Raw genomic sequence first — 25,021 nt, forward strand, 5'->3', positions numbered from 1 at the left:
AGACGAATGCGCAGATTATGATCCCTATAATTGACTTTGCAAATCCTGCGATGTGACTTTCAAGGATGTGCACATTGAGATATCGATATTAAAATGATATATCATGCAGACCCCAATAGTGGATCACTGTCCTATCATCTATGGAGGGAGATGGGTTAAGACAACAACAAAACAGCAAGTGCAAATTAGTTCAGAATTGCTGTACAGCTTTTGGAGAATAAGCTCACCTCCTCTGTCTTGCGACGAAGAATATTGGCCTGTTTCTGGAAGTCTCTCTCCAGTTTTATCATCTCATATTGCCGTTTACGATCCTGAAATGTGTACAACAAACATTTAATTTCCTACAAAAATATTAATATAGAAATATGAAAAATTGGAATGTGACACACCAAAACAGTAAAATTACACCACCTATAAATGAAACAAGATTGGAGTAAAAATTTAAGATTGACACTCACTTTCTCTTTGAGCTGCAGTACTTCTTTATCTTTCTTCTGTTTCCACAAACGAAATTTCTCAGAGTCTTCCTTCATCTGTCTCATGAGCTGCACTCGCTGGGACTTCATAGCCTGCACAGATTAACCAGCACTTTTTCCACTGATAATTTGTTTAAAGAAAAAGTTTCAAGCCTTATTTTAACCCATTTTCATTGACTAACGCTACGTTCAGACTGCAGGTAAATGTGGCCCCAATCCAAATTTTTTTGGCTCACGTTACTTTTGCCACTTCCATAAATGGTACTAAATCTGATACAGGTCAGATGTTTTGCAATGCGACCTCAGTCTGAACAGTCATATCGAAATTCATGCGACTTTTATGTCACAATTCTGTGCTCATGGGAGTCATTTAAAAGATTTTACATACCCAACGTTATCAAAACAGTTGCCAAAGGTAGTCATGTGTCAGAACTTATAATTATTACAGTGAAAGCTCTTTATACAGGCAAAAAATGAGGACTCATATCATAAAGGTTTAAAGACTCTACTCTCTTTTTTTGTATCCTCGCCTTTGTTTATGTTGTCTGTGCATAAATTCACTGACTTTGGCGGCAGATCACACTTTAAATTACATGTAATCGCTTACTTTAAAGGGACAATGTGTAGTTTTTTAGGTATTTTATTATCTAAAATCAATATTTTTATTCATAAATATGTCCTCAATGGTGTACAAATACCTCTGCCAATTATCTGACTTATCCTTGTAGACGAAGAATTTATTATCTTTATATACATGGGACGGGTAGGTCCACGGAGGCTTCCAGAGAGGCAGAGAGGGTCAAAAATTACTAGGCCAACGCGTTTCCACAAACCGTTTTCGTTCAGAGCCAGCGTCACGTCACTGAAAGCAGCAGAAACGGAGGAGCAGAGCAGTGAGGAAAACTCGACGAAGTGCTATTATAAGACATCCTGTCATATCTTTTTGGTACATAACAGCTACCGTAGATGCAACACGCATTTGAAAAAGCAAGGCGCTGGAGAGCACAATTCGTTTGAATGCAAAATACTATTTCACCGCTAGATGGGAGAAATTCCTACACAATGTCCCTTTAATCTCCTCTTTGTTACTTCCATATAACAAGGTGCTAGGTCTTTTTATCGTTCTTTTGAGTATGCTGGTCCATGATATGCAAAACCATGATCTGTTTGCACTGGAATCTCATATTGGCCACATTTAAAACAATAAGGGCAGCTATACCAAAACCAAAAATCAGATCTGAGCAATAAATTGGAATTGAGCAATAAATTGGAATTGAGCACTAAGGCTCAACAGTGTGAACGTAGCCTATTGCTGCTATGACTGAGTCAAGAAAGGAACCAGCTTAAACATCATTTATGCGAGCAGTGGCAATAAGAAAAGTTTATGTAACTGTCATTTTAATGAAACCATTGTTTATAGTTTGAAGGTACGATGCCTTAAATAGTGACCATTTGTCTTTTGTCTTGTCCCCTTTTTAATGATGTCTTAGGGTTGACAGGATACTGATTGTTGCAACAACTCATAAAAAAAAATCTAACAAAGCAAAATCTTTCACTGTCTGCATCACTGTACACACAGGCTGTTAGTATGTCACTACAGGTGGAGATTTTTTTTCTTCAGATTACACCACAACCTGGATGTAAGGAACGTCCCATTCCAAATCAGCAAATTAAGCACAAGAGGAATTGTAAACACAAACCTGAATCTCTTGGTTGAGTTTAGTTACATTGCGCACAGATGACTCTTTGAGCTTAAGCAGCTTGGACTGATCTTGCAGTTTCTTCTTTAACTCTGTGATTTGTCCTTCCAGCTCCTGAAGTCTCTTTCTGCGTTGTTCACTCAATCTAGAGTAAAACAAGACATGAAACATAATAAACTATCAAAGTGTCATTGTGTTGCAGCATTCGACCTGGCAATTTAAGTCTGAGAGAAACTGGCGCAGATATTGAGTTACTTGGCCTGATTGGTGTCCTTCTTAGCTGACTGCAGAGCATGGATGAGATCTTCCTTCTCTTTCTGCAGTGAGCCCACAGCAGCCTGCAGACTTTGAACATTCTCCTGGAGAGGTAAAACAAACAGTAACATGACTTTCATGGTGTTCAGCAATATCATTTTTATGATTTGGTTTCCGTGCTTACCTGATATTCTGTTTGCATGGGCTCCAAATGACTATCATTCTGACACATCTTCTTGACAAAAGCCTCTTTCAGTGCCAAAACTTTATTGAGCTCAATCAGTTCTTTTGACATCTGAGCCTGGCGCAGTGCATGCTGGGCTGTGTAGGCTTCAGGAGAGCCTTTGGCTTGGGGATCAGCACTAATTTCCTAAATTGCAATTTCAGCAAAAAGAAGAGAAAAAAACTGATTAGGATTTAAATTCAAAAATGTCCTGACTACATTAGGGGTGGGAATCACCGGGTTCCTCACGATAACGATAATATCACAATACAGCAATTCTGCGATAATCGATATATTGCTAGACAATCCTATAGTCAAGTCACCATTTATAAAGCGCTTTTAACAGTATGGATTGTTTCAAAGCAGCTTTACAGTGATAATATAAATTACCGTATAAATTATTATAAATTAAAATATAAATTATTGTCCAGCTAAAGTTAGTTTTGATTGATTCACTTCGGTTGTGAAGATCATTAGTTATTAATTGAGGGGCCCCTAACACGACACCATTCTAACAGAAAAACCTTTAACACGCTCCGCAAAAAAACAGTGCTTGGTGTCTCAAGAACGCACTCCCTAAAATAGGTTTGAAGGTGCAAACGATTATCCGTTATCTCTGCGCAAACCTCAAACCTGCTAAAACGCAGACGGCGGGCACATGCGGCATCACGTGTTCAGTCGATAGGCATGCGCTAGAGATGCTCCGATCAGCATTTTTGGGGCCGATCACCGATCACCAAAATCATGATCTGCCGATTGCCGATCACTGCCGAACACAGAACGGCAGGGGAATGGGAATCTTTTATCTATAATCTAGCAGAGTTTGCACCATTTGTAGAAATGTGTTTATTTAATTGTATTTAGAAAATGAGATGTTTTAAGGCTACTGTAGGCCAGCTTTCCCAAATAAGGCACAGTAACATTAAATTATTCCAAACAAAGAGGGGTCAGGCAGACCAACACACATCAGATCAGCCTAATGGGAGGGGATCAAGTTACACTTAGGCATATTTGGAAATTGTAGCCTCTTAATACACCCACTAAATTTACTAATTGGCAACAAAATGTACAACTTGTTATACCAAAACTGGCTACTGATAAAAGGACAAAACTAGGGCAAGTTTTTTTTCTGTTATTATTATGAACGTCTGATGTAGTTGAGCAGAATGCTCTTTTATGAAGTTACTTCATTAAAGGACATATTTAATGAGATTGTGCCTGAAAAGGTTTTGGATTTTTTATCATGTTCATTTAAAAATATATATTGTACACAATTACTTGTTTTGTTTTATTGTATTTATATGATATTTGTATTTTTATAATTGAAGTTTTGCCAAGAAAATAGCTTTGAATGCTGACAAGGCATTAAATAAAATAATCTGAATAGTTGAGGAACCAACTACGTCAGATCAAAAAATAAATAAATACCACCACCACTTTTGAAACATCTCGCGTACCAATACAAATAAATAAAAACATCTCCAGTTAACTCAGAGCATTCATTTTGTTCATTTGTTAAATAAGAGGCGATCTAGCGCTGAAATGTTTTTTTTTATATAAAGTGATCAAAGTGCTCGTTGCCGCAGCGATCAGTGGCGCAGATACGCGCGCTTCAATCCATTGGGAGACTACCTATTCGTTCCGGTGAAGGAGAACTCATGTTGCCACTGCCAAGCTCCACTCTGCTGTTGTGTGCCCGTGCGCCACGCATGCAGGTGGGAAAAAGTCACGCGAGTGATTTACGTCACGTGGTCGGCTTTTTTGATCGGCGCTTTTGGGAGTTCGCCGCTCAATCTATTTTTAGCCAATATCGGCCGATCATGATCGGCGTCCGATCAATCGGAGCATCCCTAGTATGCGCGTTTTAATATACATGTGCGCAGGCGTGTAGTCCTTCACAAATCAACCCTCAACAAAATACTTGTCTGTAAAAATAAAAAATTTATAATACAGAATTTGTCACGTCTGCGTAGCCACACAAACCGGAATAATCCCGACAACGTTTTATCTGTACAGAGGAAAAGGGAAGGAGGCCTTCACGGGGGAGAGACTAGTTGATACTTCAGGACTGCGTTGCCGTCGCGTCCAGGCGCTGGTCCCTTGTCAGATCTGGATACGGCGGTCTGCGGTAAACCTCGGGATAAACAGAGACTAATATTAGCGTACACGCCATCCTTCTTATGATGTACCAAGTACATCAGGATTAATCAGTACATCAATGTTAGGCAGCATAGTTTTGATCAGCCGAAACCAGGTACACTTCCCATAAATCCTGATGTACTTTGTACATCATAAGGATGGCGTCTACGCTATTATTAGTCTCTGTTTATCCCAAGGTTTACCACAGTCCGCCGAATCCAGGCCGTATCCGGATCTGATGAAGGACCTGCGCCTGAACACAACGACAACGCAGTCCTGAAGTGTCAACTAGTCTCTCCCTAGTGAAGGCCTCCTTCCCTTTACCTCTGTACAGATAAAACATTGTCGGGATAATTCCGATTCACGTGGCAATGCGGAAGCTATAAAAAAATTCTCAGAGCCACCAGGCACCGTTTTATGCAAATGAGCGGCCGGATCGCATTAAGGGTTTTCTATTAGAATGGTGTCGTGTTAGCGCCCCCTAAGTTAATAACTACTGATCGTTGCGACTGAAGTGAATCAATCAAAACTAACTTTAGCTGGATAATAACTTTATTCTAGAGCTGCTGTAAAGCCAAAACAATCTCTGTTACTTTAATTTCCTATTATCACTGTAAAACTGCTTTGAAATGGTCCATATTGTTAAAAGCGTTACATGAAATGATTCTATTCTTGATGTCATGAACGGATGAACTAATTGTTCGGCATTTTTAATTGAGAGCATATGACGTAATTTAGATACATTTTTAAGATGAAGTAAAATGTGATTTTACAGATACTAGACACATGACTTTCAAATGAAAGATTGGTTCTCAAAGAGCACACCCAGGTTCCTTACTGACGGCAAAGACTTGACAAAGCAGCCATCAAGTGTTAGACGGTATTCTAGGTTATTACGTGAGGAAATTTGCCCAATAATTAGAATCTTTTTTCAGAATTAAATAGTAGGAAATTGCTAGTCAGCCAGTTTTTTTTATATCTGCTATGCATTACGTTCATTTTGTGAATTGGTAAGGGTGTTAAGAAATATAGAGCTGAGTATCATCAGCATAACAGTGAAAACTAATGCCATTCTTCCTAATGATATCTCCTAAGGGTAGCATGTAAAGAGTGAACAGCAACGGCCCTAAAACTGAGCCTTGTGGTACTCCATTCTGAACTTGTGATCGATCAGACATCTCTTCATTTACTCCTACAAACTGATAACGGTCAGATAATTATGTAGGGTATCTGGACTAGGTCAGGACGAATCATTCACTTATACATGTAAGAATGCTTCCAACCTCTTTGACTCTGGTCCATAACTCAGGCCGGGCACCACAGAGTCTGTCCCTAATGGCGTTCATTGACACTTACATAGCGAACTGAGTTAAAACCAAGCCTTCCCCCTTTCCAGCAGAATGGAGACCAGAGCACCTTCCAACACCTCCACACACACACACACACACACACACACACACACACGCACACACACGAAACTTTCATTAACTTCATATAAAGACTTTACCAAAATATATTTGATATGTTTTTATGTTTTACTATAAGGGTGTGTAATTATGTAATAAGCCGTATCTTTGTAATTCCTATGCTTTTCATGTTTTGTCTGGTATCAATGTAAATCTCTCAGTTTGTCCCAGCTGAATCCATATCGCATTTTGTGCTGAAATGTATTTTACTATGCTTTATCATCGCTGGAGTAAAGTTGAACGCTTTTATGTCACTGTCATAAAACATGCAAAGTAGGCCTCGACAGGACAAAAGAACACTTTTGCCGTGCACTTTTCTCACAGTTGATTGGTTCATTCACGCGAGAGAAGGCGTGAACAGAAGTGCTTTAAACAGACGCAGCCAGTCTCAACTTTCTCTCTTCTTCGTTCTACTCTTCGTAACTCCTGCGTGATCCCCCTCCGGGGATCTTTTTCTTTGTTTGTTTGTTTCTTTAAGTTTTTATTTTCCATTTTTGAATTCTCCTTGGTTCATTTCCACCGACGAGTGAAATGAACTCAAAATCGCCGCGCTTGGCTCGCTCTGGAAGAGCGAGTGAACACGTGATGCTCCCAGGACCGAGACACACACGCCTTCTTCATATCAGCCACACAAAAGAGCTATATATGTGCAAGAATTTCGTTTACTAAGCTTTTATGGCATTAAGATTTGTTAACCCCCGTTTAGGGTGATGTTGATTTCTTGTGGTCTCTCAGAGGTTTTGTCCAGGTAAATTTTGCAAAACTGTGATCCTTAAGGATCTCTCTCTCACACTCTTTATTGATGCATTCTCTTTCATTGTGTCGTTGCCATTATTATGTTTGTAAATACATTTATTGTTTGTTATAACCGGTATACGTAATTTCGCCTTTATTAAATTCATTATATTCATTTATTGATTCTGTCTCTATGCTCATATACAAGTTCCTTTAATGTATACAATCCAAAGCTACGTGCTTTACAAATTTATTGATAGCCTACTTAAATCGTTATAGAACAGGAAAGTTGTTCCTTGTGGCCAGAGGAATAGCTTCTCCTGAAATTCTATAAAGTAGGATAATTTTGTGAGGGTTGATTGAGATCGAATGATCGGGTTTTGCTGGACAAACAGATGATTCTGTCATAAATTAATACCCTTAAAGATTATCCCGACGATCGATCTATGATAGACATAATTGATATATTAAATATTTAATTGTAATCCGTTTAGATTAAGTATTGATATACAATTGAGCTAATTTTAACCTGTCTGTAAAATATAGTCTACATATGCAATTGATTCTAATCCTTTGTGGTTAATTGCCGTCGTACATATATGAATGCAGATGCAGGGAATATATTATCCCTTTTTGGGAGATTTAACATGTATGATTATCTGGGTCAAACACGTATGAATAATTATTAATTGAAAAATTACTAATTCTTGAATACATATCCCCAAAGCCTGACCCAGGTTCCTTACAAGTATGATTTAAACCATGATAGTGCAATTCCACTAATGGCAACATAATTTGAGTCTATTTAAAAGAATGTTGTGGTCGATAGTGTCAAATGCAGCACTAAGATCGAGTAACACTAATAGAAAGATACAACCACGATCGGATAAGAGCAAATCATTTATGACTCTGATGAGAGCTGTCTTAGTACTATGAAACAGTCTAAATCCTGACTGAAAATTCTTGCAGATACCATTTCTTTATAAAAAGGAACATAGTTGTGAAGATACTGCCTTTTCTAGTATCTTTGACAGAAAAGGTAGATTCGAGATCGGCCTGTAATTGACTAATTCTGTAGGATCAAGTTGTGGTTTTTTAACAAGCGGTTTAATCATAGACAGCTTAAAAGTTTTTGGTACATATCCTAATGACAAAGATGAATTGATGATATAAAGAAGAGGATCTATGACCTCTGGAAGCATCTCTTTCAGTAGCTTAGTCGGTATAGGGTCTAACATACTAGGGCTGGAGTAAACGATTATTAATTAAATGATTAGTCTGGCGATTATTTTATCGATTAGTCGACTAATCTAACGACTAATGGAACGATTTTTTAGTAACATGGAAATTGCAGGAGTGCACATTCAATGCACAACAATTTTGATCTGGTTCTTACAGAGTATCTACACTGTAAAATGTTTGGTACTCAAATGAGCCCTATCACACTTGGATGTGGTGCTCATTTTAATGTTTTATTTTAAAATTTTACAAAAACATCCGGACTGATTGTTCGGTTTTGTTGACGGGGGGGTTGGTGTTACATGCGCTTCATAAGGCACACAGGCACATTTGCACACACACGCAAGGTCTCTCGCTCTCTCCCTCTCTGCCGCGCGCTACACGGTTTGGAGCTCGCGAGCTCTAGATTCCGGGAGATTTTAACTAATTTGCGGGCATCAGGGAGCCGCTATCAATATGCGGGAGACTTCGGGGAGACAGGATGTCAACTCCATTTGGCAAAGAGCGCAAATGACACCTTTACGTTTGGGACTAAATTTGAAGTATTCCCATACCTTCGATGATTTAGTGCAAGCTGTTTTTTTAGGACTTTTTCTTTTGTTGGGGCTTTTTGCCTTTTTGGAATTATGTGAAGAGGTTGCTGTTCCGTCCTCCATTCTGCAATTTTTCGGTGTGTGATTGGCTACAATGATCAGCGCATCATTGAAGCTGTTTTACAGAATGCTTACATAGATACACACGGGAGCGTTTGAAAGCAGGCATCTATCAGTGGAATCGTCTATCATTGGATATATTAGGGAGCCACTGATACACGCCTGCTTTCAAATGCTCCCATGTGTATCTGTGGAAGCGCTCGGTGTCAAAGATGTCCATATACAATATGTTTGTCCCATCAATGGTATAAAAGCCGAAGTGCGTTCAGATTTTGGACTTAAACGTGGCTGGGGCATCTATTATTTTACTCACATTGCTGATCGATTGCTCTTGTCTGCCTAGCTGCCTGCTGTGTTTTGTTTGCTTCGAGGCTGTAAGCTCCGTCTAAGCCTCGTATTAGCTTTGTATTTCTTTCTGTTTTGACCATCATTTACTACGATTTCTAGTTGTTTATACTACTAAATACAGCTTAGACAACATCTCAGATTAACCTGACATCGCTAGCTTCCGTTATTGTTAGCACAACACGCTAGTAACGCGCTAGCCTGTTAACGCGCCACCCGTGCGCTCAGTTATTTATTTATTTTTCTCTCGCGACCCCGCGCCTCTGAGTTCATAAAAAGCCCAGGTGAGTAAGAATCAGTCAACAAACACGCTGAGTAATGTCTTGTCCTGTTATTGTCACCTGCACTTCATGTTACATGTTTAGCATAGCCTTCCCCGTCGGCAATATAGGGTTTATATGTGATAAATGCAAGGAGACAATCAGGCTGACGGAGAAGATTTCAGAATTAGAAACACGCATCCAAACTTTAATTGAGGATAGTAAGTGTGCTAGAGCTTTAGATACTATTTTGGATGCGCCAAGCATAGTGAACTCTTTACATGATTCGGTTCCGGCTGAATTATTGCCTGTGCAGCAAGGCAAATGGGTGACGGTGAGGGATCGCTAAAATGCGATATGGATTCAGCTGGGACAAACTGAGAGATTTACATTGATACCAGACAAAACATGAAAAGCATAGGAATTACAAAGATACGGCTTATTACATAAAAAAAACACTCTTCCGTTCCGATTACCATAACAAATCGATTTGCCCCACTCAGTGAAACACCGACTGAGAATTCTGTTGATTGTGCCCTGGTAATTAGTGATTCGATCACACGGAACGTGAAAATAGGAACACCAGCCACCATAGTCACATGTTTGCCGGGAGTCAGAGCGCCTGACATCTAAGCAAATTTAAAAGTGCTGGCTAATGCTAATTGTAAATTCTCTAAGATTGTTATTCACGTCGACACTAATGATGTTCGACTCCGCCAGTCGGAGATCACCAAAATTAATATTAAAGAGGTGTTTGAACTGGCAAGTACGATGTCAGGCACTGTAATTTGCTCTGGCCCCCTTCCTGTTCGAAGGAGTGATGAGATAGTTAGCAGATTGTCATCACTCAATGGCTGGCTGTCTAAGTGTGTCATCACTCAATGGCTGGCTGTCTAAGTGGTGTCCACAAAATAATATAGAATTCATAGACAATTGGAAAAGTTTTTGGGGAAAACCTGACCTGTTGAAAAGAGATGGTATTCATCCCTCCTGGGATGGTGCTGCTCTTCTCTCTAGTAATTTGGCTCATAGTCTTAGAGACAAAACATGACAATCTGGGGCTCAGGGCAGGAAGCAGACAAACTGGCTAAACCGACCGTCTGCTAGCGGCCTAGCGTCACCAAGGTCAGATAAATCCCATCACATAGAGCCTCTTTCACCTAGATATCATCATATAGAGACTGTGTCTGTTCCCCGAATTTGGAAATCCAAAAAACGTCCAAACTGATTAAGGTTAAAAATGTAATTGATATTCAACAAATAAAAAATAGATATAATACAGATGAGCAAACGATAAAGCTTGGGTTGCTGAATATTCAATCCCTTACTTCAAAAGCGCTGATAGTTAATGATATGATTTCAGATTATAACCTAGATGTGCTGTGTATGACAGAAACCTGGCTAAAACCAGACAAATTCATTACTTTAAATGAGTCCACCCCACAAGATTACTGTTATAAACATGAACCTCGCCTGAAAGGCAAAGGGGGAGTTTTGCTGTAATTTATAGTAATATTTTCAAAAACACTAAAAAATCTAGTTTTAAATATACATCTTTTGAAGTGTTGGTGCTTAATGTAAAAATAAATAATGTAAACGATAAATCAAGTTTGAGAATTCTGCTGGCAACTGTATACAGGCCACAAGGGCACCATAAAGATTTTATCAAAGAATTTGCTGACTTTCTATCAGAATTAGTATTGACTGCAGATAAAGTCCTAATTTTTTGGTGATTTTAATATACATGTAGATAATGAAAAAGATGCAATGGGATTGGCATTTAAAGATTTTCTTAACTCTATTGGAGTTAGACAACACGTGTCAGGACCTACTCATTGTCGTAATCATACTCTAGATCTAATATTATCACATGGAATCAATGTTGATGCTGTTGAAATTCTGCAGCAGAGCGACGACATCTCAGATCATTATCTAGTCTCATGTAAATTACATTTAGCCAAGGCTGCAAAGCCAACTCCGTGTTACAAGTATGTTAGACCTATCACTTCTGCCACTAAAGATTGCTTTATCAATAATCTTCCTAATCAGTTTCATCATCTCAGCATCCCAGATAGCTTAGAAGAACTTGATATTGCAACAGAAACTTTAAACTCTCTACTTTCCAGCACTTTAGACACAGTTGCTCCGTTGCGCTTAAAGAAGATTAAAGAAAATAGTCCAACGCCGTGGTACAACGAGCACACCCGGGCCCTTAAGAGAGCAGCCATAAAAATGGAGCGCAACTGGAAGAAAACAAAACTAGAGGTATTTCGGATTTCATGGAAGAAGAGCTCGATTGCTTACAGAGAGGCTTTAACCCTCTGAGGTCGAAGGGATTTTTGGGGTCCTTGAGGTGTTCTGATATGCTCTACCATTTGTGCTTTTTTCAGTTATTTATAAACATGTTAATGGCAAAGGTTTAAATTCACTCTATATAGCACAAACGGGGCTACCGTAATATTTGAGCAACATGTATGTACATGTTTGTATTTTTTAGAGAATAATGTTTATGCGAGTTTATTGAAAAATCTAAAACTTAAAGTGTCTGAAATAAGTCCAAAACACATACTAAATATGTGTCCACAAGACTTTTGACTAATGAGTGTTGTTGCCTAGAATTTTTGCTTCAAAATAATCTGAAAATCATCCTGCCTAATCATTTACACAAAACAATACATTGATTTAAATTATATAACCACCTTTTGTTTGGAAAGGCAATATGCGTAGAGGCGTGTTCACACCTGAGAAGACAAAAGGCCGGATAATGTGCCGCATAATGAGCTGCATATTAAGTAGCCTTTCACACAGGCTTGTCACAGGATCCCAAAGAATGCAAGGACAAAAGAAATTATCTATATATACAAATTTTACAATTAGAAATTGTAACCAATTACAAATATGTTACAATTACAACAACAATTACAATTTTAACAATAGTTCAAGTGTATTTCTTTGTAAAAAGCATACATTTTATCATACGTATTAAAAAAGGTAAGGATTCATTAGTTTGAATATTGGAACAAACACTATAATAACATCTTAGTTGATAATTCAATATACCTACTTTATTTTTGACAAAACATCATACTATAGTATATTTAACTATGAGCAGAAATTGGTGAACAAAAGCATACCGATTTAATGTGACAGTAGTCTTTTTTTACAGTCAAAACTTTATAATCCATCCAAAACTAATCACAAAATCTTGTCTAAACGTTCATATTTAGTCTGTAACATATTGTGTATGATATATTAGCATATACATGTGAATTTGCAGTTTGTTGCTTATACAGACATTTTATTTCAACATATTTCAGTCTATTTTTACTCATCTTAGTAGGCTATAGCAATATAGTTTGGATGTGTTCATGTAAACATAAGGTTTACTAATGTAGGTGCGAGAGCGAATGAAAGTAGTAAACAAAGCGCGCACCTGTGCCGTTCATTCATCATTTAGCCTACACACAGAAACGCAATTCATATTTAAACAGTCTTTTTGCGGTTTACAGTCAGACACTATTCAATATCGCAATTAGAACAAAGCACTTAAGAATAAATGACTTACTACATCAGCTGGATCCGTTGCTCCTCGAAATGAAACTACCAGCACTTTTGATACATTTTCCAGGGTTATTAGATAGTATTATTCCTCACAGTGAAAGGATACGCTGTGTACACAGCTGTAGTAAGATACTTACTAAACACGATGTGTTTTATAATCCAGCTGGTGGGCGTTGGCATGTTTGAATTGCTTGCCTTAGATCATTTGCGTTTGACTACCGTGCGCTCTCCGTGGGCGTGGCACATTAACGCGTAATGAGGTATAATGAGCTGGAAAGAAAAAGACTGACATCTCTCTTTTCATACAGATTACATAAACTGAGAATATTTGTTTTTTTATATAAATTAATTAATTTAAAAGAAGAGAGTTCAAGCTTGATTATGGAAAAACACTCGTGCCTGTATGACAAGTAACCCCTAAGTTACAGTTAATTTTCGGACGCGTTTCAGAATGGACTTAACTGACAGAGTAAAAGCAAAACTCGCATCATGTTTATTTTTCTTTATTTGGCGAAAAGCACAACACTTTGTTTTTATTGTGAGTATCCACAAAAAAAATAGACACTTATCAGGATCTAATGATGTACAACACTTAATATGTAAGATCAAAATTAACAGAGTATTTTGAGTTTGATAAGAAAAAAAGCAAGACTACGACTCCAGGGGGTTAAAAGTTACTAGATCGGCTTATTTTTCAAACCTATTAGAAGAAAATAAACATAATCCTAGGTATTTAATTGAAGGAATACAACTTTGTCAAATGTTTAATTTAGTTTCATATATAAACTGAGAAAGTTCTGTAACTTGAATTTAGCATTCAGCTGTGGATCACGAAACTCCTGTCTTATTCTGTGTCTCTATATACAGCTGTCAGACGGGTTTTCTTTCTATTGTAAGTTAAATGAAACATGTTAATGAAAGTCTTGGAGACTCTCGCGAGCTTTTGTCTTAGCAAGAGAGAGTCCTGTCACTCCTGTTCTGGAGTCTCAGGGTTTGAATAAGTTTTTCCCTCTCTCTTTTAATACCGGTTCCTAAACTGGTATACGAGTTTCCACCATCACAATGTAATCCCTCCCTCTTATAATGTATATATATTACAATGTTTGACTCAAGAAGTCAGACGATGTTGAGATGACTACAGCGACGAAATAAAGAACTTATACCTCAACTATCTCCTGGTCTGCAACTCTATCTTTTCTACACTTGAGAAGAAAAAGTTCACAACAGATGGTGCCGTGATCCGGATGGAGAAACTGAAACTCAACAAAGAATGAACTTTTCTAGAGTGATTTGAAACTTCAAAGCTCAAAGATCTCAACAAAGCTAACTGAGTTCCAGAACTGAAGCTCAACAAAGATCTCAACAAAGATCTCAACATCTGACTTTCCAGCTCCAGACTGAATCTTTTGAATCCAGATTGAGCTCAACAAAGATCTGACTTTCCAGTTCCAGACTGAATCTTGAAACTTCAAGCTCAACAAAGAAAAAACTTTCTGATTGAGTTTCCAGACGGAACCTTTCCATACAGCAAACGATTTGGTGAGTTTCACTCTATTCAAAAACCACTAAAGACCAGTACAAATTTGTCATTCCTCTGCGCCGCCAGAGAAGAAGTTAACAGACAGCTGTAGGGTTTGTTAACTAAAGTTATCCTCTAAAGTTGCTTTTAGAGATGAAATGTATCCTCTGTTTTTCAGGCAGGGAAGATTAACGTACATGTTAATATTGCTTATCCTCTAAAGTTTCTGTTAGAGATGAAAGTGATCCTCTGTTGTCAGGCAGGGAAGAATTTAGCATTACGTGTTATTATTTGGTGATCCTCTGTTTCAGGCAGGGAAGTTTAGCATTACGTGCTAGTTATTTTGTTTTTTGGTGATCCTCTGTCCACAGAGTAGAATTAGCATTATGTGCTAGTTATTTGTTTTTTTGTTGTTCATCCTCTGTTCACAGAGAAGGTTAGGATTACTTGCTAATATTTGCTATCCTCTGTTTTCAGCAGAGAAGAATTGTTTTTATCCTCTGTAAAGTTAGGGAAGACTTATCCTCTGCTTTACCAGGGAAGGTGATACATCCTCTGTGTAGTCATAGAAGATTAATCCTCTGTTCAACAAGGGACGTTTAACAACAGTTAATAGTTTAAACTGTTAACAGTAGTTTGTCCTCTACTTTGCTTAAGAAGGTTCATCCTCTGTTTAATCAGGAAAATTTAACAACTGTTAAAAGTGTGTTACCAAAGTGGTTTACGCTCTGCTTTGCCAGGTTTATCCTCTACAAAGTTAGGGAAGATTAGCATCAAGTGCTAATATATTGTACCCTCTGTTTTCAGGCTGGGAAGATTAACGTACATGTTAATATTGTTTTATCCTCTGCTTTGCCAGGGAAGTGGAAAAAGTTTTTTTCAGGCAGGGAAGATTTTAGTATAAATTGCTAATATTTTGTGTGTTACCCTTTGCTCTGGGCAAGGAAGGTTAACTGTGTTATCGAGTGTAGCCTCTTGATCAGAGAAGATTTAGTGTGTTTGTTTGTTTTATCCTCTAAAAGTTAAGAAGGTGAAAGATCCTTTGCATTTTTCTTTTAGGGAAGATTAGCGTAACATGCTAATAGTTTGTGATGTGTTGGTAACAAGGAAGTTTAACAAGATTTGATCTGTGTTAACAATTATACCCTGTGTTGATCAGAAGTTTATTTTTTGATTGTGTGGTAACAAAAGAAATCCACAAAATGGTTAGCAGAAATGCTAGGCTAGTTCCATCAACTGAGAAAAATGGACTAGCTAGCCCTTTATGGACAGACAGTGAGTTCAAGTCATTGTTAGGAGAGAAAATGGATTCCATAGTGACTGAGTCCGTTAGATTGGATTTGACAAAGAAATTTGGTATTGATCCAGACAAAGTTTGGTCTATTGAAGAATGCAAGAAGGTGTTAGGTGCATGTATAAGAAAGAAAAACATGAAAGGCATAATCTGTTGCCATAGAGAATATAGCGTATCCATTGCAAAAGAACAAACTACGTGTATTGATAAGTTAAATGAACAAAACAAACAATTGCAGACTCAAGTGTCCTGTTTCAAGACAAAGGTGAGCCATAACAAGGCCTCAACCAAATGTGACTCAGAAGACCAACAGTCAGATGAAACTTATCCTGACTTACAAGCATTCTTTGAAACAGATGTAGACATCCCATCAGTAACTGATAAGCCAGTAGATTCAGTAAAGGTATGTGTCGCAAGAAGATCTCAGGGATGTGTCGCAAGAAGATCTCAGGGAATTGAGAGAACTGAAAGTGTTCCTCCCAACTCTTCTGTTGTCCAAAACCAAACTGTTGCCAAAGCACTCGGACCTAGAGACAGAAAGACTATCCCAAAGCTTACCTTCAGTACGCACAGATTTTTCTGAATTCAGAAGGGCATTGATCAGTAAAATGCGTCTTTACGACATGTCGTTGGCAGAAGTCACACAGCTGATGTCACAAATTCTAACTGAATCTGAATTCAACAGTTTTGAGTCTGCTGTTACTTCTGAACTACAACATGCCAGAAAAGATGAATTGAGAGAGGGAGTTCTGAAGGCATTAAAGAACATTGTTGGACCAAACATGGACTGGTCAAAGATCACTAGTTGTGTACAGGAAAAAGATGAAAATGTTAGTGAGTACACTCAAAGATTTTGTCACTCAGCAGCAGCATACAGTGGTATAGCTGACACTTCAGAGAAGGTGCTAGAAGATAATGGTCCCCTAGTTTGCACATGGTTTGATGGTCTGTTGTCAGAACATAGAAAAGCATTGCCTTTCTTAGACTTAACATGGTCCACTAGAACCATACAAAACAACTTGGAAAGGTTAGCTACTTGGGAAAGAGATTCTGATGTCAAGGCAAGAGTAAAAATTGCAGCAGCATCCTTTAAGGTCAACGCAGAGAAGCAACAGAAACGCAAATATCCTAAGAGAGGGCAGTAGTTGTTATTATTGTGGTAAACATGGACATTGGGGAAAAGAGTGTAGGAAAAACAAAAAGAACTTTAAACAAGTTAACAATGGTACTCAGCTCCTACTCAGTCTGCTTGCTACTCTGAAGCAGCCCCTCCCCTCATCATTAAACTGGGGCAGCTGGTTGACGTGTTAACCATTTGGGCTGTGAGTGCTTAATTTCCCCACTAACTTGCAACAGAGATAAAAGACTTCTGTTTTTGTTTAATAGAACAAAAGGAAAGTTACTATCTCACCCTTCCTCTGGGGAACACTGGTTAAGTAGACTCACAGCCTTAAATGTTATTTTACAGCACAGGCCTTTCATCATTAATAGTGTTAGGTCAGACTGTAAACGTAAAAAAAGCCCTCATGCAGTGTCCACAATAATGCCAAATATTGTCTTACAGCCTGCACCTGTCACAAATCCGTCCTCATGTATGATGTCTGCTATGACTGAAGTTTTGTTAGAGGATGAAGGAGAAATTACTCACGATTGTGTTACGCTTACATTTACACCTATGAGTGAAGTAAAAGAAAAAGGTAACAGACGAGCAGGTTATGCAGTAATGTCCACCACGGAAGTGTTAGCTTCAGGACGTCTTCCAGATCATTTTTCAGCTCAAGCTGCAGAACTAGTAGCCCTAACAAGAGCATGCACGCTAGCTTCAGGATCAGTTGCTAATATCTACACAGATTCCAGATATGCTTTTGGGGTAATTCATGATTTTGGTGTCATTTGGCAAACCAGACAGTTTCTAACTTCTGCTGGATCCCCCATTAAGCATGCTGAATTAGTGAAAGATCTAATGTTTTCCATGAAACTTCCAAAGAAATTAGCAGCGATCAAAGTGAAAGCACATCTCACAAATAATACTACGGAAGCATAAGGTAATGCTCTTGCTGATATGGCAGCTAAACAGGCTTGTTTCTATGCAACTGTACAAGTTTGTTCAGGTAGTGCAGCACAGAAGAAAATTATGCCTCCTGAATCAATAATTGATCTGTACAAAGACGTTTCCTCCATTAAAACCAAAGTGGCATGGGCCATATTAAGTGATGTTGATTACAGCAGCTGCAGTATTGTGTCAGAAAAAGAAAAAAAATGAAAAAAAAAAACCTGGACTTCACACTGTAACGTTGTTCACCTACAGGGATAGGTTAGGACACGGAACCAGTGAGGAGCCCAGAGAAGAACCGAATGCAACAGGCTTCGGGGGTCAAACTCTGCGGTGAAGACTCCCTCATAGGCCCTATCCTAGTCCATCCTTACCTCACTGCGTTCTTTAGGTGTCAAAGGAAATAAGAAATAGGGAAAGATGGAACAACAGCAGACCCAGAAAAAGTTTACAACCCTAGTGTTTGAACAAATACTGCTCTACTGTCTAGCAGACTCAGAAAAAGTTTACAACCCCAGTGTGTGAACAAATACTGCTCTCCTGTCTTTTGTTTTCTTTCTTACTCTGTGCAGATACCACTGATGACTTCCCGAGACCCATACGCACTGACCTCGTCATCTGCGTATGAAGCCACAAGAAAACCTCAAGAAACAACTTGACCCACTTCCGAGCCAACTATCACAAAAGGATAAAGAAAAGAAAAAGAAAATACACAACGCAGAGACTCGCATACGAAACCTTCAGTCATCCTTCAACACGATCAAGATTGTCGTACCAGTAACATGACAGACACTCTCGCTTCACAAAAGATAATGATCTTACAGAACAGAGTGGCCTTGGATGCAACGCAAGGAGGAGCCTGCACCATTATCGGACCTGAGTGCTGCACTGCTTTAATGGATCCAATAGAGAACTTGAACAAAATCCAACAAGACATTCTTGATCTTTCAGCAAAATTACAACAGATGACTGAAGTTAAGTCTTCATGGTTCGGAAACTTGATTGGTAAACCCTGGCTGTGGATAAAGGAAATAGCAATTATGTTGTTGTTTGTTCTACTGGCGTACTATCTATGCGTCCACAGTATCAAGTGCTTCATTCAACAAATTAATCACGCCTCTCACGAGAAAATCACAGTTCCAACCAGAAAAGACTATTATCCGTAAGAACTTCACAAACCCTGATTGCATGTTTGTTTTCTGTGTCAGCATGCAATTACAGAAAAGCAAACACAGAGTGCATTATGTGCCTGTAACTATCACAAGTTACAAGAATGAATTTTTAATTGTTTAAATTTGTATATAGTGTGGGAGTTATTTAGAACTCCCAAAGGGGGAATTGAAGGAATACAACTTTGTCAAATGTTTAATTTAGTTTCATATATAAACTGAGAAAGTTCTGTAACTTGAATTTAGCATTCAGCTGTGGAGCACGAAACTCCTGTCTTATTCTGTGTCTCTATATACAGCTGTCAGACGGGTTTTCTTTCTATTGTAAGTTAAATGAAACATGTTAATGAAAGTCTTGGAGACTCTCGCGAGCTTTTGTCTTAGCAAGAGAGAGTCCTGTCACTCCTGTTCTGGAGTCTCAGGGTTTGAATAAGTTTTTCCCTCTCTCTTTTAATACCGGTTCCTAAACTGGTATACGAGTTTCCACCATCACAATGTAATCCCTCCCTCTTATAATGTATATATATTACAATGTTTGACTCAAGAAGTCAGACGATGTTGAGATGACTACAGCGACGAAATAAAGAACTTATACCTCAACTATCTCCTGGTCTGCAACTCTATCTTTTCTACACTTGAGAAGAAAAAGTTCACAACAGTATTTATTTGAAAAAGTGGCTACACTAACGAAAAAGAAAGCTTCAAGCCCAGAAATTTCCAAGAAACACAGCAGTAATGACTTTATGAACTTCTTCACTTATAAGTAGGGGTGGGCGATATCTCGATATTTAAAATATATCGAGATATTTTTTAAACACGATATGAATTTTGACATATCGTATATATCGATATATTTTTTATATTCAATTCTGATTTTACCACTTTGCTCGTTTGCTTTCTCTGTGGTGTGCTCGCTCCCACCTCCGCTCCCCCGCCTCCTTGCTTTTGCTCCCCCTCCCTTCGCGTGTTGTCTCATTTAACATGGCGTCGCCCACAACCAGCCCGGAGGCAGAATTCGTCTCAAAAAAAAGGACAAATGGCTCCATTATATGGAGATACTTCGGTTTTAAGGCGTCGGATGAACAGCAGACAGATGTCTACTGCCGTGAATGCCGAAAGTTGGTGCCAACCAAAGCTTCTAGCACCACAAACCTTTTCCACCATTTACAGACAAGGCACAAGCTTGCATACGAGGAGTGCACCAGACTAAGGATCCCGGCCACTAAACCCACTAGGTCTGGTAACACTCCAAACACTACACAGATAACACTCCACAAATCTTTAACGTGGAGTGTAGAATATGAAAGAAAGAGCGCAAGGTGGTGTAACATCACAGAGTCCGTGGCATTTCATATAGCGGTGGACATGGCACCCATTGCCGTCGTTGAACAACGTGGCTTTGTACGCATGCTAAAAACACTTGATTCAAGATACAGTTTACCTAGTCGGCATTACTTTGCGAGACAAGAACTCCCGCGACTGTACACTACAGAGAGAGAGCGGCTTGCTGCTGAATTGGAGAAGGTTACTGACTATGCCCTGACTACAGACATGTGGAGCAGCAGGACATGCGAGCCTTACATGTGCGTCACTATACATTATATTTTGGACTGGAAGATTAAAAGCGCATGCCTTCAAACCACTTATTTCCCACAAGATCACACGGGTGAAAATATCGCAGAGGCCCTCAGAGACGTAACAACAACCTGGATGTTACATCCAAATGGACCCGTGACCATTACCACTGACAATGGAGCGAATATCGTCTGCGCAGTCCAAAACAACAACTGGCAGAGGATGCAATGTTTTGGTCACAGACTACATTTGGCGATTGGTGAGTGCAATATACCTGGTCTTACAGGGGCGTGTGTGTGTGTGAGTGCGTGTCTGTGTGCACACGTAGGTTAGTCTGCCTGGGTGTGAAATGTTTGGTTGGGTGAAAGGGGGTGTGGCAAATAATCTGGTCTTAAAAAAAAAAAAAAAACTATTGCAGAATAATTAAAAAGTACAATGTCAAAATAATAACTTTATTACAAATTAAAAGGAAACTATGAATATATACTTAACTTAGTCACAAAATTAAGAGATAATTCATGGCTTGAGCTATTCAACTACATTTAAAAACAATTTATTTAATTTTTGCTTTTACTGTGTTACAGGTCATGGAATGCAGGACCCTCGTATCACACGGGCCATTTCTCTATGCAAGAAAACTGTGAGCGCATTCTCCTACAGCTGGAAAAAGCGGAGGGAGCTGGCCGAAGTGCAGGCACAGATGAATTTACCAGCTCATCAGCTCAGTACGGAGTCAACCACACGGTGGGGATCACGTCTACAAATGGTAGAACGCGTCCTTGAGCAGGAAAGGGCTCTTTCCAAAGTCCTGTCTGCTGACAAGAAAACAAGACATCTGGTTCTTACCTGGCAGGACATAGAGGTGCTAGAGGCCACACAAAGAGCACTGAAGCCCCTGCACGACTTCACTGACGCTTTGTCAGGCGAGGAGTACGTGACACTCTCATACGTAAGACCTGTGCTCCACCTCTTTAACAGCAGCCTCCTTGCTCCTGAGGAAGGTGACAGTGAGCTAACAAAGTCCAAACACACCATCCTGACTTACTTAAATGAAAAGTATTCAGAGCCCTCTACTAGTGACTTGCTGGACATCGCTTCCTTTATAGACCCACGGTTTCGGGGGAAATATGTCAGCAGTGGGAAACTGGTTGTATGGAAAGAGAGGGTCATCTGCGAAGCACAGAGTTTGCTAGGTGATCAGGGGAGCTCTGCAGGTGTTGACAAAGCTGTGCCTCAGTCCGCACAAGAGAGTGCCATAGCAGATCCTGTGCCCCCCATTGCTAAAAAGAAAAAAACACTAGCCAGCTTCTTTGTCCAAGATGCAACCCCTTACTCTTCATTCACACCTCGCGAGTCCATTGAGAATGAGCTGTCAAGCTATTTACAGTCTGTATGTTTGGAGAGTGAGGCAGATCCACTACAATGGTGGCTGGAACATGAGGTTGCCTATCCAGCACTGAGCACCCTAGCAAAAAAGTACCTCTGTGTGCCTGCCACTAGCAGTCCTTCTGAAAGGATCTTCAGCTGCAGTGGAAATATAGTTACTTGTCAAAGGGCTGCACTTAAGCCTGACACAGTAGACAGATTGGTATTCCTTGCTCAAAATCTTAAAATGTAGTTACACAAACTTGTTTTTTGGCTATTTGTTGATAGCTACAACAGAGTTATTGCAAAGATGAGCTTGAGTTGTTTTATTTTTGAATGAAAAGGCAATAGGTATTTGTTTTATTTTACAGTTAAATTATTATTATGTAATCAGGGATTTTTTTTCTTAAATGTCGCAAAAGCACTTTGTTCTTATATATGCACTGCCTACCTTGAGTTGAGTTGTTTCATTTTTGAATGAAAAGGCAATATGTATTTCTTCCTTTAGTTTACAGTTAAATAATAATAAGCACTTGTTCTTACGTGAACTGCCTACCTCTTTGCACTTTAATAAAAAAAGACTGTGGTATTTGGCATATTTGTTTTTGTAGTAGTTTTTGGGGGGTTATTTTTCCTGTAAAGATATCGAGATATATATCGTATATCGAGATATATTTTTTGCTCCATATCGCCCAGCCCTACTTATAAGATTGATAATATTAGGGACAAAATTATAACTATGCAACCGTCTACTACAGCATTGCATCAGGGAGTGCATTATAGTCTCCCTGAGGTAAAATTTGATTCATTTGTTGCCATAGGAGAGGAAAAATTTTGCAAACTCGTTAATTCATCTAAATCGACAACATGCATGTTAGACCCTATACCGACTAAACTACTGAAAGAGATGCTTCCAGAAGTCATAGATCCACTTCTTAACATCATTAATTCGTCTTTGTCTCTAGAATACATACCAAAAACCTTTAAGCTGGCTATGATTAAACCGCTTGTTAAAAAAACGCAACTTGATCCGACAGAATTAGTCAATTACAGGCCGATCTCAAATCTACCTTTTCTATCAAAGATATTAGAAAAATCAGTATCCTCACAACTGTGTTCCTTTCTTGAAAGAAATGATATCTGCGAGGATTTCCAGTCAGGATTTAGACCGCACCATAGCACTGAGACAGCTCTCATTAGAGTCACAAATGATTTGCTCTTATCATCCGGTTACATGATACATGATTGTATCTCTCTATTAGTGTTACTTGATCTTAGTGCTGCATTTGACACCATTGACCACAACATTCTCTTAAATAGACTAGAAAACTATGTTGGCATTAGTGGAATTGCATTAGCATGGTTTAAATCATATTTATCTGACCACTATCAGTTGGTAGCAGTAAATGAAGAGATGTCTTATCGATCATAAGTTCAGTATGCCGTACCACAAGGCTCAGTACTAGGACCGCTGCTGTTCACTCTGTACATGCTACCTTTAGGAGATATCATTAGGAAACATGGAATTAGCTTTCACTGTTATGCTGATGATACTCAGCTCTATATTTCTTCCAAACCTAACGAAACTCACCCATTCACAAAATTATCGGAATGCATAGTTGATATCAAAAATTGGATGACTAGTAATTTCCTACTACTAAATTCTGAAAAAACAGAGATTCTAATTATTGGACAAAAAACTTCCACACGTAATAACCTAGAATACCGTCTAACACTTGATGGCTGCTCTGTTAAGTCTTCGTCGTCAGTTAGGAACCTGGGTGTGCTCTTTGATACCAATCTTTCATTTGAAAGTCACGTGTCTAGTGCAGGGGTGATAGTAGAAAAAAATCCTGAGCCTAAACTTTTTTCCCTGGGACAGATGCGTAAGGGCGAGTTTATCCTCCGCTAATTTCTGACACAAAGTGATGAGCGATTGTTCTTCTAGTCTTCTTATATTGTTGTCATATATTTTTGTCATTATTTTTTGAGAGTGCAAGACACACACAAACACATGCCTATCTTCATAATTCTTGACTTCTAAAGTTTTTTGAATTCGACCCAAATCCTAAATTTCACTTGCACTGCACTGTAATGTATTTTTTTCATGATAAATATTCCATTGCAAAATAATGTGTGCTGGTCAACTAGTGTAAAATTAAGAAACCCCTAGAAAACTGTAAAAAAAAAACATTTGGACATTTAAGATAGTTCTACTTAATTTGTTATTCCAATATCCAAATATTATAGCCTACTTGATAAAAAGAAATGAAAAAAGGGGTTTTATTTGAGCCGTGCTGTCTTTGCATTTGAACATTGCACATTTTAAACAGGACACGCATTAGCTGAGTAAACGTTAGCCAATACAAACATACTTATAGAAAATAGTTGACAATGAATAGACAGGAGTCCTGTCACAGGACCAATAATAGCAAAACTAATCACTTATTCTAAAAAGGAATATCAAGTAGCCTATATGTAAGAAGAATCTGACATAGGGCTGTGTTAATAGTAAAACGTCCGTCATTTAACAAATTTTAAAAACACGGGATGGATAATAAAAAATGCTTTCTGGCATTTTGACAGGAAAAAAACCACAACCAAGAACAAAACAGTTCGTCAATTTTCATTTTACAATTATCATCTCTCTCTGTGCACGCGGTCTGTGTTTGTGAGAGAGAGAGCATGCGCAGCACTGATACAACGGTTTCTTATCCACAAGTAACGCGCTAGTTTTCATACAAAATTATTATGTAACATAATTAGGTACTTTAGTTATTATAACACAATAACGTAACACATGCAGGCTACGTTTCTCAACACTGAGAATGAATAAATAAACGCCAGTTTGCGGACTCGCGCTTATCAGTAAATTAATACACAAATCACAGCACTTTCATAATCAGTAAGCCATAGCGATTTTAATTGTATTTAGATTTATTGTTCATCAATACTTAAGCTTTTTATAATTTGCATGGCTGTATGATGTCTTCA

General features: G+C 38.6%; 1 protein-coding gene across 1 annotated transcript in view; it reads right to left on the reverse strand.

Moving 5' to 3' along the window:
- The window catches only part of kif4 (kinesin family member 4), a 151,113-nt gene that overhangs the window by 46,203 nt on the left and 79,889 nt on the right, over window positions 1-25,021 (reverse strand). Inside the window, exons 15-19 of the mRNA XM_077197295.1 lie at window positions 2,616-2,801; window positions 2,432-2,535; window positions 2,177-2,321; window positions 459-569; window positions 228-311 (exon numbers count right to left, since the gene is read on the reverse strand). Coding sequence (XP_077053410.1) covers window positions 228-311; window positions 459-569; window positions 2,177-2,321; window positions 2,432-2,535; window positions 2,616-2,801 — 630 coding nt within the window. The remainder of the gene's footprint in view (window positions 1-227; window positions 312-458; window positions 570-2,176; window positions 2,322-2,431; window positions 2,536-2,615; window positions 2,802-25,021) is intronic.

The sequence above is a fragment of the Siphateles boraxobius genome, unplaced genomic scaffold, assembly GCF_051911475.1.
Source record: "Siphateles boraxobius isolate OS27281-9 unplaced genomic scaffold, OSU_SipBor_1 11, whole genome shotgun sequence".
NCBI classification, from domain to species: domain Eukaryota; kingdom Metazoa; phylum Chordata; class Actinopteri; order Cypriniformes; family Leuciscidae; genus Siphateles; species Siphateles boraxobius.